General features: G+C 40.7%; 1 protein-coding gene across 1 annotated transcript in view; it reads right to left on the minus strand.

The window, feature by feature from the left end:
- VWA8 (von Willebrand factor A domain containing 8) overlaps window positions 1-18996 on the minus strand; it is a 376054-nt gene that overhangs the window by 250381 nt on the left and 106677 nt on the right. Inside the window, exons 16-20 of the mRNA XM_063425968.1 lie at window positions 15664-15832; window positions 14365-14442; window positions 12176-12291; window positions 4303-4409; window positions 3210-3316 (exon numbers count right to left, since the gene is read on the minus strand). Coding sequence (XP_063282038.1) covers window positions 3210-3316; window positions 4303-4409; window positions 12176-12291; window positions 14365-14442; window positions 15664-15832 — 577 coding nt within the window. The remainder of the gene's footprint in view (window positions 1-3209; window positions 3317-4302; window positions 4410-12175; window positions 12292-14364; window positions 14443-15663; window positions 15833-18996) is intronic.

The raw sequence follows: 18996 nt of genomic DNA on the forward strand, positions 1-18996 counted from the left end.
ATATATATATATATATATATATATATATATATATATATATATATATATATATATATATTATTGACAGATATATTACAGAGCTATATGATGGATACAAACATTCTTACTGGGAAATACTGGGGAAAAAAAACTAATGAAATCTTAAACAACAACAAAAAAATTCTGGTACAGGATCTACATCCACAGGCAGTGCTTAGACTGTTGTAGGCTGAACACATTGTTCTAAAAAAATCTTTTGTAACTACAGTTGTGGACTGCACAACTCATATTCGATAAAACCAGAAAATCCCCACTAGGTGCTCTTTCTGTTAAAATTTGACTTAACATTTTTAATAGGTGGAATAGAGAAATGTACAGGGTTAAAAAAAAAGTTGAATATAGACTGCCTTTAATTAGCAACTTCCGGGTTAGAAAAGAGCCAGCGTAAATACCCAATGTAAGCTAAGCTAATGGGAACTAATTCACTTCTACAGCTGTGACAATTTCAAGAACTTTGATGCCAAATGCTATTCTTGATGTATCCTGCCATCACACATTAAATTCTCTCCTTCATCCCTACACAGGATATTTAATTACCGCAGTGCTGACGAATGGACATTTAACCTCAGGAGAAACTGGTCATCGGAACCCAACCATCGTCATTGGCACCAATATCTACACCAGCTAGCCAATATTGCTCATAACATTAAACAGCAACACCAGAAAAGGCATAGCAAGAGGAAACATATCTCTACACCCTTTCACCATAATCAGAATTGTTGGAAGAGGACCGTGGTCTACGCAGTGCCCAGACTGTTCACAAAACATCAATTAAAACTCTCATTAACATGTGTGGCAAATATTGTAGCCGTAAACCAGAAGGGATCAGGGATTTTACTTAGGACATTTTCTTCACTTTAAATGCTCTTTTGCGCATGAGACAGAATTTGTATTCCCAAAGTTCACCAGTGCAAATGGAGTTTACTCCACCGTAAGCATATTTAACCCCTTAAGGACCAAACTTCTGGAATAAAAGGGAATCATGACATCTCACACGTCATGTGTCCTTAAGGGGTTAAATGAACGTGTGTGTTTCTTTTAATAATCAACTAAAAATAAGTCGTTTTATTTGTTCTACCTTCAGCGAACTATAATCTTTCCATGATTCTATCTGGCAAGATATTACAGTTCTTCTTCTACATTCTGTTTGTGTGAAATATGTGCTGACCCACTTCTTCTTCCCTTCTGATCATTCTATTACCTTGAGCACAATATTCCGCTCAGATAAACAAATTAGTCGGCTTAGCTGCATGCATACATATCCTAAAATTAGTCAGTACGCGGCTGATGCGATGCACAACATGCAATGATTTGGTACATGCTTTTCCTCCCTTTTTTCTCAAGCCCAGTGCTGCTTTGAGCAGAGAAACAGGAAACAGGTCATGTGGAAGTAGGTCAGCCAAAGTCCTTAGAAAAATACTTGTCATCGCAGACAATAGACACAGCTATTCTCTCTGCAATCAATAAACTATATTTGTGCAAAAGTTCCTACATCTACCAACTGGAATCCTGACCTCGTTTCTGCATCTTGTTACAGATTAAAGAAAGTTTAGAAAGAACAACCCTGGCACATATAAAAGGATACATAAATAAAGGCTTAGGCTGTAGTCAATAAAGATATGCAAAAATTTCTTGAGCATGCTTAAGACAACTACTGATCTCTGCTGAAGCTTAGCAGTAAATGCGTCCTTCTGATGTAACAATATTGCTACCATTTCTTTAGTAGAAAAATGAATTTCATGGGGTTTATAGTGAAAGGCAAAACATTTTTGCAATTCGATCATAAACCTTTTCATCGTCTCAGTAATGTCCAAAAAAGTAGTCAGCAATCGTCCAAATTATTTACCCATATTATTTTCAGCAATTACCTAGGAATAGACCTGTCATATTCTCCAGAACCACAACTGCCTTCAATAATTATTACATGTTGCAGCACTACCTTTTCCAATGCAATGGCGATTACCCTGACAGAAAGAGTTTAATGAATTAGCAGAACGTGTTCAAGATTTATACTCTGTATATAATATTGTTGAAGAATGACCCTTTCAGGTAGTTATGCTGTATATGCTAAAGTACTTTATACAAAGTTGGATAGAAACTTTTTAAAAGGAAAGTAATCGAAGCATTATTTTATATGTTAAATATGATCAAAAGCAAATATAAACTACAACGGCATTCCAGCACATTCAATTCTGTGTGAGGACAGGAATGCTGAGAAGTATTTTAATATTAGCATTATCATGTATACATTATATATGATCAGAAAAATCAGAATCCTTTTCCATGTTCATTATCAGCACTTTATTTAGTACAATTATTCGAGGCGTATCTATCTTTAACTTTAATAGCTGTACATACCATACATCTATAGATATAAAAAAAGATTGATAGAATTCCCTGTAACGCATTGTTTGACTGCCACCATACAGTGCCAGGTGTGATTGTATCTCTGGCTCCTCTGATGGTTATTACTGTGATAAGTGGGTTCAATCAATGGTGATAGCTGAAAATTGCAGGTGGCCCAGGGAGTCTAATTCCCACTAATCTTAAACCAACGGGACATGTAGGTCCAAGTGCTGCCCTAGGATTAAAATAGGGGGGGAAAAAACACGTAAAAGACACAAAATTGTGACGTATTAGTGGAAAATAGCGGCTAATTCCCATAGGTAATCTCCTATAATATGAAATGTTTGTTGCTGTTTTGTAAATTAACTTTGTCAAATCACATTTTACATAGCGCTTCATTCTTTAATGAGGACTTGCCCAAATAAATGAATGAGTAAAATAATTTCCCTTCAGCCAAGAAAGTTTGTGGATTCCATTCCTTTCCAATTGGTGACATCACGTGAAGCAACAAGGATACTATAAACCCCTTTTTTTTTTTTTTTTTTCAAGAATAACAATACGTATTCAATATATAAATTTCTGAATGAGGTTAAACATTAACAAAAACTTCTATTTACAAATATGACCTTTTGTCAGGTCAACATATAATTAGCTAAATCATAACACTTCACTGGGCAACTGGATGCCACTGTGATTAATATGTTCAATTAGTAGTGCATTCCACTGAGAACATAATATAATCTAGAGGGCTATCTGTCACTTCTGACATACACCTGTGGTCAAGGTCACATGAAACATGCAATGTTAGAGACAGTAATAGTTACCTGCTTGTTTTCATAAAACAGAACATCTGGCACTTTTATCTTCTCGTCTGGACTAAATACAGGTACGGTAACACTGCCAACCCTCAGTATGCCAGAATTGATTTCACCTACATTAAATATAGATGAATAACGAATGTTACACTGAGTCAGATGTGTTTCAAGTTCCATTCATAATCATTAAGTGGACAGCTACTGCTGCTACAATGCCCCCTTGAAGACTAAAACCAATATATGACATTTGACCCAATGCATCCAAAGTAGATTTTGAAGTTCTCAAGGACATTTGCAATGAACATTTATTCCATTGTACCAGCTACCCTTCACTATTTTTATTTACCACAAAATATTACTTCCTATATTTTTCTTAGACTGCAGGTTTAATTGCTAGCAAATGTCAGCTACATGCATTATAGAATCGATGATATGTAATTCTTTAACAATGCTTGACATCATTCACATGTCTTTGAATGTGCATGTAGATCATATTTAGCCTCCAAATTGTTTTGTTCTAATAGTAGAGTGTGTATGAGCAATATGCCAGTACCAAGGAGGGTGTTCTTCCAGTAAATAGTAACGCAATTTTCTTTAAAAATAATATTTTATCATGTTTCATTATCTGCATTATCAATACACATTTCCCTCATACAATTCTGAATGTCACCCTTTTTATCAAGCCAATTCACACAGCACCATGTTGAAAGGCTGTAATTGAAAAAAGTGAGAATGAGCAGAACTGAGGCACTTCAACGACTAGCCAGCAGGTGGAAGTATTCCACTGGGTCCACCAAGTAAGATCCAAATATTTCTTTATTGGTTTCTGTATAATGGACGTACGTATATATACACCGCATATCTGTGCAGTATATGTGTTCTGTGTAAGAAGAATGTCTAAAAAGAGCCCTGCTTTTAAGGGCTTGTCTGATCACAGATAGGTTTATTACTGTTTGACTGAGTTGTGCTCAAACCTGACATGTTCCAGACACATATCTTGTTAGGAGCCAACTCAAGAGCCCAAGCAGAGATTAAACATACTTAACACTGAGACTAGTTATAGAAGAAGGGTTATAAAAATCACTGTGATTAAATATCATACAGCTGTAGTCTTTGTCTGTTGTCGTGTCCAAATCTTCAATCGCTTCCTCAATCCCAGAGTCTTTCAAGTTTTTCTGTAGAGCCGATCGTGCCAGAGTGGGTAAAAATCTAATACATGAAAAATATACAAAAATACTGTTAATAAGCATCTCTGTAACTTTCATTTGCAAAGGAAGGCGCCTAATTATATATTAAAGTATATTTTGCATAGCATCTTGGGATTGATTGGAGTAGGACTGACCAATTAAAATGGCAGATATCAGATAACTCCCACGATCCTCTGCTCGTGGATTATCAAGCAACAGCTGACATGCTGGAGAGTAACTTACTGTTTATTGGCTGCACAACTGCCAGGCAATGAGTGGCAGTGTTTCAGGATTAACCCACATATATATCTCTTGATACATGTAAAACTACATTTACAACCAACTTTATCACAGTTGTAAAGCAGCCTTTTAATTTGGAAAACTATCATACAATTCCCATGTAGGATAATATCAGTCCATACCACTAAAATAAGAAATAACATACCACAACCCAAGGGAGTAATTCAAAGGAAAGTGACCATAAATATTTTATTACACTAGAAAACATCTAATATAGCTTGAATTATATAATTATCACAGATATGCTTTATTTGAACAATGGCTTACATCAATATACATTTAAATCATGAATATTAACAAAGGACACATATCTATCTTTGTACAATGTGATTAATGTTACATTTTGCAGGGACTTTTCGTAAAGGTATTAAAGGGACACTATAGTCACCCAGACCACTTCAGCTCAATGAAGTGGTCTGGGTGCCAGGTCCCTCAGGTTTTAACCCTTCACCTGTAAACATAGCAGTTTCCAGCCTCTCTCCCTGACAGCCGCTAGAGGCGCTTCTGGGACGCTGGATATGAAAATCGCATTTAGCGTGCAGAATGTCCATAGGAAAGCATTGAGAAATGCTTTCCTATGGACTGTTTGAATGTGCGTGCGGCTCTTGCCGCGCATGCGCATTCCGCTCCACTCAGGAGCTGACTTCGGCGGGGGAAGAGAGGTCACCAGCGCCGAGGGAGTAAGTCCCTTCAGCACCAAGGGAGGCCCTGAGGGTGGGGGGGACCTAAGGGTTGTATAGTGTCAGGAAAACGAGTTTGTTTTCCTGACACTATAGTGATCCTTTAATATCAATATTACTAACTCTAAATCATATCATGGTAAGGGTTTTGCTGCAGGTTTAACCCAAGACCAACATGATCTCTCAGTAGCCTGTATTAAATGTCCCTAAAAATGTTTCACTTTAAAGGGTTACTATTTTATTAAAGGGACTCTCCAGTGCCAGGAAAACAAACCCGTTTTCCTGGCACTAGAGGATCCTACAGTGCCCCCTCCCTCCGGTTCCCCATCCCATGCAGCTGAAGGGGTTATAACCCCTTCAGCCAAACCAATAAAAAACTATATTTACACAAAAAAAAAAAAACCTTCAGCCACTTAGCGGAATCCAGCACCGATGTCCCTCGGCGCTGGGTCAGGCTCCGCCCACACTCCTCCCCCGCTGACGTCCGCTAGCGGGGGAGACCTAATGCGCATTCACGCATGCGCATTATTCAGTGCTATCCTATGGGGATTCCAGCGATGCTGGAGGTCCTCATGCAGAGCGTGAGGACTTCCAGCGTCGTTTAAGCGACCAAAAAGTCGTTTAAGAAACCGGAAGTCCCAGTAGTGGCTGTCTGATAGCCACTAGAGGAGGACTTAACCCTGCAAGGTAATTATTGCAATTTATAAAAACTGCAATAACTACACTTGCAGGGTTAAGGGTGATGGGAGTTGGCACCCAGACCACTCCGATGGGCAGAAGTGGTCTGGGTGCCTGGAGTATCCCTTCAAGGTAGTGCAAAGAATTCTAGCATGCCAATTTTCAATTCTCCCCCTCCTTCTTTACCAGTCTCCTGTCCAAAAATCTCCCTCTTTTTGCCCTACTCCCTCTCTCAGTCTAATTCCCATATTCTCGTTTCATTCATTCTTAACCCTTTCCCTTCCCCGTTTATATTTTTCTAAACTTCTCACTCTTCCAAGCCTCATTCATCTATCTATCTCTTCCTCCATACACGTATCTCATAGTTTTCACACCTCTCCTAGTTTTTCCTAAAATATATTCACAAACGCCCTTTTTTTCCTCCTAACATAACACATTTCTTATATCATATCTCTGGTGCCCTCTTGTCCCCTGATTTTTATCCCATTTCTATTTTTAATACCTCTCCCTTCTGAATTCACCCTAGTTAAAGGGACACTATAGTCACCTGAACAACTACAGCTTAATGTATTTGTCCAGGTGAGATTTATAGCTCCCTGCAGGCAATCTAATGTAAACACTGTATTTTCAGAGAAAATACAGGAGAGACAAGGCACTATGTGCGCGCCTTCACTCTCCAGCCTGTCAGCAGAGGAGAGGGGGCGGGCAAATACCGCGAGCTGAGCTGTCAGTCGAGGTAGTGCGGTAGTGCGCTCAGGACTTCAGAGGGCGGCATGAATGCCGCCCTATGAAGTATGTGCGCATGTGCGGCGAAGCCACGCATGCGCACAAGGGAGCAATGACGCTTCCAAATGGAAGCATCTGATTGCTCCCTGCTAGCACCCGCCTATTTCGTCCTTTTGACGAAATAGGGGGCGCGGCTTCACGAGGCTCCCGGCGCTGGAACCAGGTGAGTAAAATACTCTGCCTGGAGAGTCCCTTTAACACTGGTGCAGCACTCTTCAACTACTGCCATAGGAGATCTCCAAAGGAGGATCATGTAACTATCAATGTTTTATTGGTACGTGTCTAACTATAAAAAAAATTAGCACAGTGTAGTTTAAGAACAGGAAGTGCTGGGGGGCGGGGCTTGACCAGCTAGCTAAATGGACGCATGTTACACGAGCTCCTGAGCCCATCAAGCTTACAATCCCACTTACATGCAGCCACGCTGTGGAATCTACCGGCAAACTAGCCAGCTACAGGGGGAGACCGAGGGGATCTGAACGATACCAAACTCGGAGCCCGTTGGGACCCTTTGCGGCCTACAAGCGCACCAGACGCTGGAGAGACGGCCGCTCCCCAGCGCTGGTAACCACTAAGCATGGCGGACTTCTACCCCCCCCCCCTATGGACCGGCGGGGGTCATCCCGGTCCCAGGAGGCTTCCCACCTCTGCACTTGATGCCTACCAGGCAGCGCAACGAAGCAGCACCCAAGATGGCGGGAAACACGAGCAGCACCACAATAGAGGCCTACCTTGCAGCATCCCAGGCAAGACTTGACCGCATCTTCGCCAGATTCTGGGCTACACTGGCAACACGGCAAAAGGGCACATCGGAGCCTGTCGGGCCCGCAGCTGAACTGCTACACCACAAACCCGCTCCCGTAGACCTACCAAACACCCGACACTACGGGGCGGCAGGGCGAAAAAGCGACGCCCCTGCAAGAAGCGGCACACGACGAAGAAATGCACGCCGGCCGTCCCGTGGAAGCAGGGAACATACTGCGATAAGCAAGCAGCAAGGGAAAGAGAGGACGGTGCCCAAACTCACAGGAACCAGACACATTCAGCCCCACAAGATGGCGGAACATCGAGCAGAGACGCCACATGGCTCCCAAATGCAGAACAGCCCTACACTCCCACAGCAAACAGCTCGCAGCAGAAAGACTGTCTGCTTCAACATGATCAGCGACCGCCCCACAGACTGGGCATCGGATGAGAGAAGGCGAAGACCCGAACTGCCTGCAGACACCCTAACGTGTCACTGCTGGTACAGAGGACTCTATAAACCACACTTAAAGTGGTGGACTCCTGTTACTAATCGACTCCTAAAAGCTGACATTCACCTTCACAGTTATTTTGACTGCACACACGACCTAACATACTAGTAATCAAACGCGCTCGCATCGTAGGCAGTCAGGTCAGTTAAGTAATTGACTGTAATCACAACTATTGCTGTTACAGCTAGCAGTTACCTACACCTTAACCTACTCAGCATGCATACTTTTTGTTTAATTAATTTTTACACCCAGCCAGTCATCTAGCCTGCTCAATATTTAGGATAAATACTTCTGATGGGTACCACATTCTCATTCAACTATAATGTTGTCACTAGACTCAATCTAATTGTAAATAGTTCATATGACTAAACGTTTGGCACATACCGATCTACCATGTCACGCATATATAAAAAACAGTGCACTATTTCCTGATATTGTATGACAATCCACTGCTTTATCTTGGTTTAACCTTTACAATGTTTATTCAAAATGTATACATAATCCTGCACTGCAAAAATAAAGAATTAAAAAAAAAAAAAAAAAAAGAACAGGAAGTGCTTGTCACTCATTACATAATAACTGAAAACAGCAAGTCATAATCACCTAGTAAAAAAATCCCAGGGTCAAAGGCAAAGTGTAAAGCAAAAAAATAACAAATGTGAGCCACACTGAGCAGCTATGTGTCTAAGCCGGTAATCTTGGTATTATCTTTGCTCCTGGCCTCACCTTTGCTCCTCATATCCAGTATGTTGCTAAAATTTGCTTTGCTTTCAATACCACCTTAAAAACAATGCCCACATTTATCCCTTTCTTACGCCAAGGAGCTTGTTCATGCTCTGGTAATCTTTAGCATGGATTACTGTAATTCTCTCCTAGTTGGTCTCCTCAGAAGCCAAACTGCCCCCCTACAATCTGTGATGGATGCTGCTGCCAGGCTGATCTTTCTCTCCTGTCGCTCCTCTCACACCTCACCCCTTTGTCAATCCTTATACTGGCTTTCTGTATCCTACAGGTGTCAATTTAAAATACTAACCCATACCTATAAAGCTCTAACCAACTCTCGCTCCTCTTACATTTCTTCACTGATTCATAGGTATGTCCTCTCTTGGTCTCTCCACTCTACTGGTGACCTTCTCCTTTCTACTGCTCGCACCCTTACTGCTAACTCACGCTTGCAAGACTTTTTGTCTTTTGACTTCTTGTCTACTCCTGGCCACAAATTCTTATTCTTCTCTTTTATTGTTTGTGCTCCAAAGCATGCTCCTCGGTCCTGACCCATGGACCTCTGACGCAAAATGGGGGTGAAACAAAATGGCGGCATATCCAGGAAAAAGTACATACAGGCGGGAATTCATAAAGCGAGAGTTCATAAAACAAGAAATGCCTGTACCACACAAAGCCCCAAGCACACACACAAAAAGTACAAGCAACCGGGGGGCGGAGCCTGACTGGCAAGCTAGCTGGACGTGCTCTGTAGGAGCTCCTGCCACAAGAGCCATAAATCTGCCAACTACTCGGGCTGTAATGGCACAATCCTCCTACAAAGGAGCCCACAATATGGGGGTCACCCACTGGAACCCGGTGAGACCAAACCTGACGACCGGGAAGACCGGACGCCAAAACGGCAGAATGGGGCCTACCTTGGGAGGTGGCGAGGGAAGACGGCCGCTTCCCCGCCGCGTGCAAACAGCCGCAAGCGACAATGACACACACCACCCCCCCCCCTATGGACCGGTGGGGGAGATCCCGGTCCCCGCCTGGAGGAGAAGCACCGACTCCATACCCCACGACCAAGCCTGCGACCCTACCAAACAAGGTGGGAGTTGGGGCCTCCAAAATGGCGGACAACGATGCACTCAAACAGCCACAGCACTTACTCAAAATGGCGGCTGCCTGCAGGGGACAAGCACAAGGACGCCAAGCTGGCACACGGCTACTGAGCGATGACCTGCCAGCCCGCATCGACCAACTGTTTGAAGAGTTTTGGATAAGGCTGCAGGAAAAGCTGAAACTCGGAGCTGGACGAGAACCGGCACCACAACTATTTGCCTCCTCTCATGCGAGCAACGCCTCTATGGCGCCGAGACCAGGCCGGATTGGTCCCTGTCAGACCCTGCGGAGCAGGGGAGCAAGGGGAAGCCTTAAAGCCCCAGACACCTTCGCCTACCCAATGCATGATACGCCGACAAAAACCAACCCACGCCACATGAACTCCCTCCCAAGATCGGGTAAACGCTTACCCCGAAGACATCTAACAAAGTCCTCACAGGCACCTGCGGCAGAAACCCCATCTAGGCGGCGAACCATACACCGCACACCCCACAAGCTCAGGACACCACGAGAGGCACGACCCCCTGCAACGACTCTACCTGAGCAGAGCACTCCAAGGGGTTCCACCTCACCGCCTTACCTACGCCGGACGCAGGCAAACCACAACTGGAGTCAGACACTGCCAGGTTCCACCGCCTACCCCCGGAGGAGATCAGATCCGGCACCGACACGTCCCCAGGTCTGTGAATCAAAAATGCCAGCACACACACAAGCATGGGGGCACCTAACCCAGCGACAAAGTCCATCCTTTGCTGCCCAGAAGCCTCTCGACACGAACCTGCTGAACGCCCCCGGAACGCACCAGCCGCACCGACTTCCACAGCCCCAACAAGGCATCGGTTGACATCCTGGGGTGATAGGACTCGAAACCAGGCATAGTACCCCCGGTCACACAGCCCTCTATGCCCCATTTGAACTCTCACATATGTATACTGGACTAATCTTAACCGCTAGGGCTACCTTAGTGTTTATTAGAGCCACTCAAGTTCTTATCGAAGTATAGCATAACTTGTAACCACTCTCTCAAAGCTCAGGATGAAGCCATAAGCAGCATATGTTCACCCTGCAGTATGTTAGTCACAGCCCAATATTAACAAAAATATCTCTTGTATGCAGCATGCCCCTCGTTAATAAGCCTGTTTTACATGTGTACACCAGTTGACTAACCTTACCATTACTGTTATATGCACCTCATAACTTGCCTAGCCTGTACTTCACGTTATGTTTAAGTTTGAATATAAAAACATGTTTCAATTAAGCGACTCCCAAAACTGAATCAAATACACCAGTATGCTGGTAAAAGTACCATTACACTGGACACAGCGTCTTAATTTTATTCTATGAGCAGAAAGTTTAAGCCACGTTATTTTAATTTAATTTATGTTATGAAAATGCTTAAGTAACGACAAGCGACACTGTAAACCGCATAACCCAACCTTATAAAAAATGTGCAAGATCAATCCTGTACCTCTGTATATATGTTTTAGGATGCGCTGGAGGATTGCCGTTGGGGTACCTCACAAGCGATTGTACTAAGCTTATGCACTACAAAAATAAAGAATTTAAAAAAAAAAAAGTACAAGCAACCAACCTACGAATACTTAACATCACAGACAGCCAACACACAAAAGGCCACAGGTGGCCCACACACAGTCCCCACACACACTAAATGCACAATCAAGCCACGCCATATACACACAATCCCTCAAATGCATAAACACTACACACGGCCCACATATACACTCACCACAGATGTCCTACACACATTATATATACAGCGCCAAAAGAAAAACAGCACACAAAGCCACATATATAAAAATTAAACCACACAAAGCAGCTGCTGCACCCATACATAACACAAGTAGAAACTCTCCACTCACATAAACAAATTAGAACCAGCACCCTAAGGGACTTCATGTTTTGCTTTGGCACAGCATTACCAAAAGGTTACCTACCTCTGTACTATAGCCTACGGCACTGAAATGTTAATTTTTTTAAAAAGAAATAATATGTAGAATAAAAAAGAACATTTAGACAAGATCATAGTAGACAAGAAGGGAAGAGTAGCAGCTATCAAATGCGCATCTGTATCTTGGTCCCATCATGTACATCTATTTATAATACTGTAGCAGTAATCTTTTCAAAAGATATAATAATGGATGGACAACAATTTATAATGTTCAAACTTTAATACATGTGATTATCTGCCCTGTGGTTTCATTGATAATTATGCTTAGACAATAACATGTACAACACACCTTGAAAGGCACGCTTTATTGATTGCATGATGAAGACGCTCCTCAGGATATTGAGACAGTCGACGACAGATCCGAAGTAACTGTCTAGTAGATAATGAAGAAGCCAAAGATTGTGCCTGCGGAGAGATGGATACAAATGTTTTAATTATGAGTATGAGGCCTGCCCTTCCCCTTTTTGTGGTTACCTTTTTTGTTTGACACTGTGAATTCCATCTAGCTGCACAGGCTCCTAGGGTGCTCTTGTTATTAACCAGGTAATATGGTACAATTCTGGCTGTTTTAACACAGGCACTCTGATCCTGGTGATATCTTGCTAATGTATATTAGTTCAACTCTACCACTCACGATATTATGTGTATTTTATTGCAGTAAAAGCCAGCAGTATTATGATATCCACAGTTAAAATGCCATGCACAACTAAAAAAATGAAATTTCTTAATTTCTCACACTTTTTTAGACGTTTATTAATTTTAAATTATGTTCCATATATAAATATAAATGTGAAATGAAAGCCCTATTTCTCCTGAACAAAATGATATATAATAAGTATGCAGAAGCGGTTTCTCACATTAGACGAGTAAGGGGGCCAGCTAAGGCCTCACGCTGACTGGAGAGGGGAAAAAAGGAGGATAACATTATTTATATATATATATATATATATATATATATATATATATATATATATATATATATATATATATATATATATATATATTATACACTACTCTCCCAAAAAAGAAAGAGTGACTAAACAAGTATACAATAGGAGCAGTAGTAAATACCATATCAAATAGCAATAAAGAATTATCTCCAACACATATCTAGAGGCAGGTCGGCTCAGGTGGTACTGTTTGTTGCTCTATTCTTCATGTCTGAGCTACTGGCTATAATAACCTTAATGAGCGATGGGCTTGAAAGGACTATACTTCGCATGCTCTGCCTAATATCACCAATTTGGTTGAATTTAATAGGAGACTCTATACCTTCTTGGTGTAACATTTTTGTTGTTATTTTATCACTCTATTCATTGGTATAAATTCAGTGATCACTGTAGTTTTTTGGTAAGTGGTAGCTATCCTTAAATCTATTTAGATTATATTTGATATTTTGTTTTGTTTTTCCAATTGCTACTCTTTGCTTAAATTGCTACTTGATATTGTATTTACTGCCACTCCTATTGTTTACTTGATTATGATTTGAGCTCTCCTTAGGGCAGACTGAATCAATCGGGTCCTTGTTACGTGACTGAGGGCCCAACACCAGGAGCCATTTGATGCGAGACTCTCCACAATGGGGAACTGACACTGCCAAGTGCAAGTGGCTGGTGAGACCTCTATCACATGGTCTGCAGTTCTGCACCTGGTGCAGCAGCAGACTCGATGGCAAGCCCTTCAGACCACCAGTGAGGGAGACCACTTGCCACAAGGGATTCCAAAAAAAGAGGTATTTCAATGTGTGGGGAGGCTTGTCGCTAAAACACAACCTTCCTCCACACTGTCACCCTGCACACGGTTTCCTTCCCACACACTGTCACGCCCCATACTGCCACCATCCCCAACACACATCACATTCTGCCCCCTAAACTGTCACATCTTAGGCCTTAGGGTGGAAAAGCCCTACACTGTCACATCTTAGGCCTTAGGTGGATATGCCCTACACTGTCACAAAGACATTGTCAAACTCACAGACAAATACTGTCACTCTCCTGCACTGTCACTCTCCCACATACAGAGTTACCCCCTCCACACATAGTCATACCCCACACACACTGTCACCCCCCCACCCACCCACCCACCCATTCACTGCTCTCTCATCCACGGTCATCCTCTCACACACACACAGTCACCCTCCACACACTTTACCCCTACAGTGTCAACCCCCACACACGGTCACCCTCCATCTACATAAATACCGGTTGTAAAAAAATACTTAACATAATTCCCCAAACATTATTATTTAAAAAAAAAAAAAAACAAAAAAAAAAACCTTCCTTAGGGTCTCCAAACTTCCTTTCCAATGTACATAAAAAAAACTATAACATCTTGTATATATGAACTTTTTAGCTGATTTTTTTTTATCATGGGTCCACCATTTTCTTGGAATTTGTGATATTAAGTCATGATGCATATATAATACCATTTAAACAATTACAAATATACAACACAGTACTTTGAAAAGTTCACACTCACAGTAGGATCCTTCGTGTTACGTAGCTTATGTTTTAATGTCAGAAGCTGTTCCACCGCTTCCTTTGGGACATTTGGAACCTATTAGAAATATTTTGTATGATTACAATTAAAATCCATAGTTCAGTAAAACGGTTGATAAAACCAAGCATGAGTCACCACTATAATTACAGATTAGAATTGTGCTTTATAAAATAAAACCGTCATGTATATTGCTCTCTACGTGATCAGTTATATCAATTGCTAGCTATAAGTAATAGTACAGCAATCACAAGATACAACAGAAAAAAACATCATGTGTCTTGGAACATATGGACAATTAAGGCATATGATTATGTCTACTATTATTGTCATCTAATGTATGTTGATTTTTAAGATCCCACCTCACATGGTTAACTGTCAATCATTAAACTAAGTAATTGCTAAGTATGCCAATTAGAGCAGTATGTTGATTCTAGAACGCCATACATTTCTCAGTCCGTGTATATTTTTCCAATAGAGTCTTATGTTTAACAAGCTCTTTCACTCACTACATGCAGAAACAATCATATTGCTTGGAGGGCTTATTAATACTTTATTGGCTTTGATTGCTTTGCTAATAATAGCAGTTAACTTACATTCAGAAATTATTTTTCTGCTTTGAAAATATATGCTGTGAAATATGGAAAATGTCTTTCTACCATATAACACAAGGCATCTATGCTTTCAACTTATTATATAACTGGGTCGTGTTTAATTGATGATATCAAATCGCAATGAGTGCTTATGGCAATCAGCACTAAGATTTTAAGTAGTTATTCAACTGCAAGTTAGTCAACAGCATGTCAGATACATTGCATTATTGTAAAAGCAATCCTGCTCTAAAAGGTAAAGATATTTCTGCAGTTTAGGATGTATCCAAAAATCTACAGTGAGCTTCCTTACAACCAGAATAGAATCTTTACTGATTACCATAGTGAATCTGTCTATTTTTTGTGTGTTTCACCTTGGCCTGGAAGATGGCTGTTTATTTAACTGCTGCATGGCTTTAACTTAAACAGTGCACTCTAGAAGCAATTACCATTTATACATGTTTAAAGGTCCAATTAGGATTGCATTGTGTTTGTGAGTGTTTTCGAGCTATGCAAAGCACATACTCAGTGGACAGCAGCAAACAGACTAAACACAATTTCTAAAACTTTATTTTGATTACTGCAGCCGGTAGTTAGCCCCCCCCCCCCCCCCCCTCCTCTCCCCCCCTCTAAATGTATAATTTTGAATGCCACCATGAAAACAAATCAACTGAAAACACATTTATCTCACCATCTCTCTCATTATCTGAATCTCCTCTCTTTTGGTTGAGGGTTTAATTTCATGATACATAAACATGGTTAGAAGTTCTGGACCAAGCCATTGTTGAGTGTTGCCACCAATCACTGGAGGCTCTGCCAAAGCAATAATCCTGAAAGAAGGGTGGATGGGAAATATACACCTAGAAGAAAAAAAACAGACATTCAGCCCCATGAGAAATACCAAATGATGTTAAACGTATCATTTAACCCCTTAAGGACACATGACATGTGTGACATGTCATGATTCCCTTTTATTCCAGAAGTTTGGTCCTTAAGGGGTTAAACAACAAAGTGTAGCGGGAGATTAAAAAGAAAATACAAAAAAAAGTATCTTCCACCACAACTGCCTCATAACCACATATATGTTTAACCCCTTAAGGACACATGACATGTCTGACACGTCATGATTCCCTTTTATTCCAGAAGTTTGGTCCTTAAGGGGTTAAACAAGGTAATCGGTAGTATAGCATTGCATTAGGTTTGGTTCACATTAAAGGCTTTTGCAAAAGGAAGTTTGCAATTCTCACTTCTCCAGCTGAAATTAAAAGGACACTCTAGGCTGGTAGAGATGCATTTAACAGTTACTTACCTAAACAAGGCTATAGACCAAGCGTAGGATACATGCATAAAAGTTACAAGTACAAGAGTCCCACTACCTTACTCCACTAAGACCCTTTAAAAAGCATGGAAAAAAGTCAGACAGATGTTGGGAATTAGGTGGAGATAGAGGTACCCATGTGAACTTGTGGTGGAGTTGTCCCAACCTGGCCCCTGCAAAAGCATACAAACACAACCTAAAATCACTGCCCTCCAAAGGTGTATCACAAAATATATCATGGAATCCTTGGATGTACACATACAGCTGTTCTCTTAAAGAAGTACATAGTTGTTTGAAACCCCATCCCTGATTCCTAAAAGGCCTTGTGAGTTGAATATTGAAAGCCAAAGCAATAACCAAGCAACAACAAGTTCATGGTGGGCTTTTAGAGAAGAAACATTATTTACCCTTCCCACCAATTCTTCTTTTGACCCCTTGAACACCAATACTGCATGGGTTCCAAAATGAGCTCTTCCTCCTCCTATCCATATTTGTACTTATGTGGAAATACTCTAACTCCCTTCACCCCTACCAATGATTCCTCGTTTTTACTTAATGTGCCTATTATGGTGCCTCAGGATATGCCCAGTTTAATTATCCTCCTAGCATACATCATGGTTTGCTTGTTATTTCCTATCTAGGCTTAAGACTCACATGTTTGCCATTGGATTTCTGTTTTATTTCTTTGTTGTTCTATAATGGTAGATTTATTGTACTCTATAATCTTTGCTTTATTGCCTGGCTACATTGCATTGTCATTTTTAACGTTGCTGATTTCTTTGTTTTGCAAACCATCTTCAAATATATTTAAAGACCTACAATTATTAAAACATATTGTAGTCATTGGTGGAAAAAAACATGCTATTAAAAGTAAGTAAACAGTTTCCGTGGCAAAAAAAAACAAAACAAAACATTAAAAACCAAGTAATTCCAGTCATAAAAAAAAAAACATACTCTCAAACACATACCCTATGTGATGGATTAGATATGTAGCAACATAAGATACAGGGTATGATTAGACAAGAGTTTGGCAAGAGTTATAAACTGGATTTTCAATCAATCAGCATACGTAAGGTCATATAATAGTCCCTATTCTGTCATCTGTTTTAGAAAGAAATAGATCAGAAATGAATAAAAAAAAAAGAACAGATTGTGAAAGAGGAAGAGAAGAGAAAACACTAGAGAGTGACAGAACCACTTTAAGGTGTTATTCACTATTGGTGATTAATAATCCTTCAAGCCTAATCCAGTAGGTGCATGCGTAAAATGCATACCTGTACAGGCTAACACATATCATTACTAATCTGTCAACATATTTTATAACACCTCTAAGGCCTCAATGTATTATTGTTGGATAAGCTTTTCAAATTATTTTTTTTAAAAACTGGATAACCTTTTAAAACCAAGGCCGAAATCTGTGAGTCTATATCCATAAATCTCATGCAATTCCAGAATTTCACAGTGAATATATTTAAATAAACTACTGAGGATGAAGATGGCCATTCCAACTATTTCATAAATATTGTGGATGAAAAGATCAACTTAAGGTACGTGTTAATTTAGTGTATTACACTGAATTCACCAATAATTCTAAAGATGAAAATATATTCTTAGCAGAACATCACTAATGCTATATCCAACACTGCCTGCATTTATGAATGAAGTGGCCGTACACCCTCACATGAACAAAGGAGCATCTCCTGGTACAGAGCATGCACGCTAAGCATGCGTAGGGATGTTACTACATTACATGTGGTCAGTTTGACTGTGCACCTCCACAGTTATTGCCTTTATTATGGCAGCCAAGCAAACCAATAGAATGATGTCTTCTACTAGAGCAGAAATTTGCAGTATTGATCACCTCCTACTGTTGTTGCTCTATTATAATGCCCAGAATTCTAAGATCTACACCAGCTGATGGCAAACCAACCCAACGCCCCCCAACTACATGCTCAAATCTGTCAGCCTTTGCAATGAATGTCTTTTATTTGTAAGTATTATTTATAAACTTGTCTGCACTTCCACTTTGTAAAAGTACGTTAGTTTACCATGATTAGTCATTAAACTATGTGGCCCCTACTAATGACACGTTTGTGAAAAAAAGGGAAACACGTGTCTATGACATGCAAATATGCCCAGGACATACTTGAAAACTAGAGAAATCTCAATGTATCTTTCCTGGTAAAATATTTTATAAAGAAATACATTTTATTAATAAAACAAAGACAATAATCCCCAGTGTTAACAGATTCACATGGATTTCATGCAAAATGATCAGGTGTCAAAAGGTACACACAATTATGTATTGCTGTACGTATACTGCAAAATATTCGCTTACAATGGTTAAAATGACTACATGTCCTAACTGAACCCAGATTATATGCTTCACTGTTTTATCTAAAGCAAGGTTGTCTGCGTCCTCTATGGCATCATGTAACGCCACTGAGAGCAAAATCACTGAACTGAAGCCAATAAAAACACTGGTTCTAGTGGACAAGGTAATTGAATGCAAGTTACAATCTAAATACAGCAACAACGCACTTCTTAGAAATCACTAGGAAGACCGATTGTACCGGTGCGTTAATGGTGGATAAATGCAAATAATAATTAACAAATGCATTCAGTCATTTCTGCAAGCTGCCACTGGCTGCCCACCGTTTCGCTGTTATGCCCCCACTCACAGCATGCAGAGTATGGGCATGGGGG

The sequence above is a fragment of the Pelobates fuscus genome, chromosome 1 (genome assembly GCF_036172605.1).
Source record: "Pelobates fuscus isolate aPelFus1 chromosome 1, aPelFus1.pri, whole genome shotgun sequence".
Classification (NCBI taxonomy): Eukaryota; Metazoa; Chordata; class Amphibia; order Anura; family Pelobatidae; genus Pelobates; species Pelobates fuscus.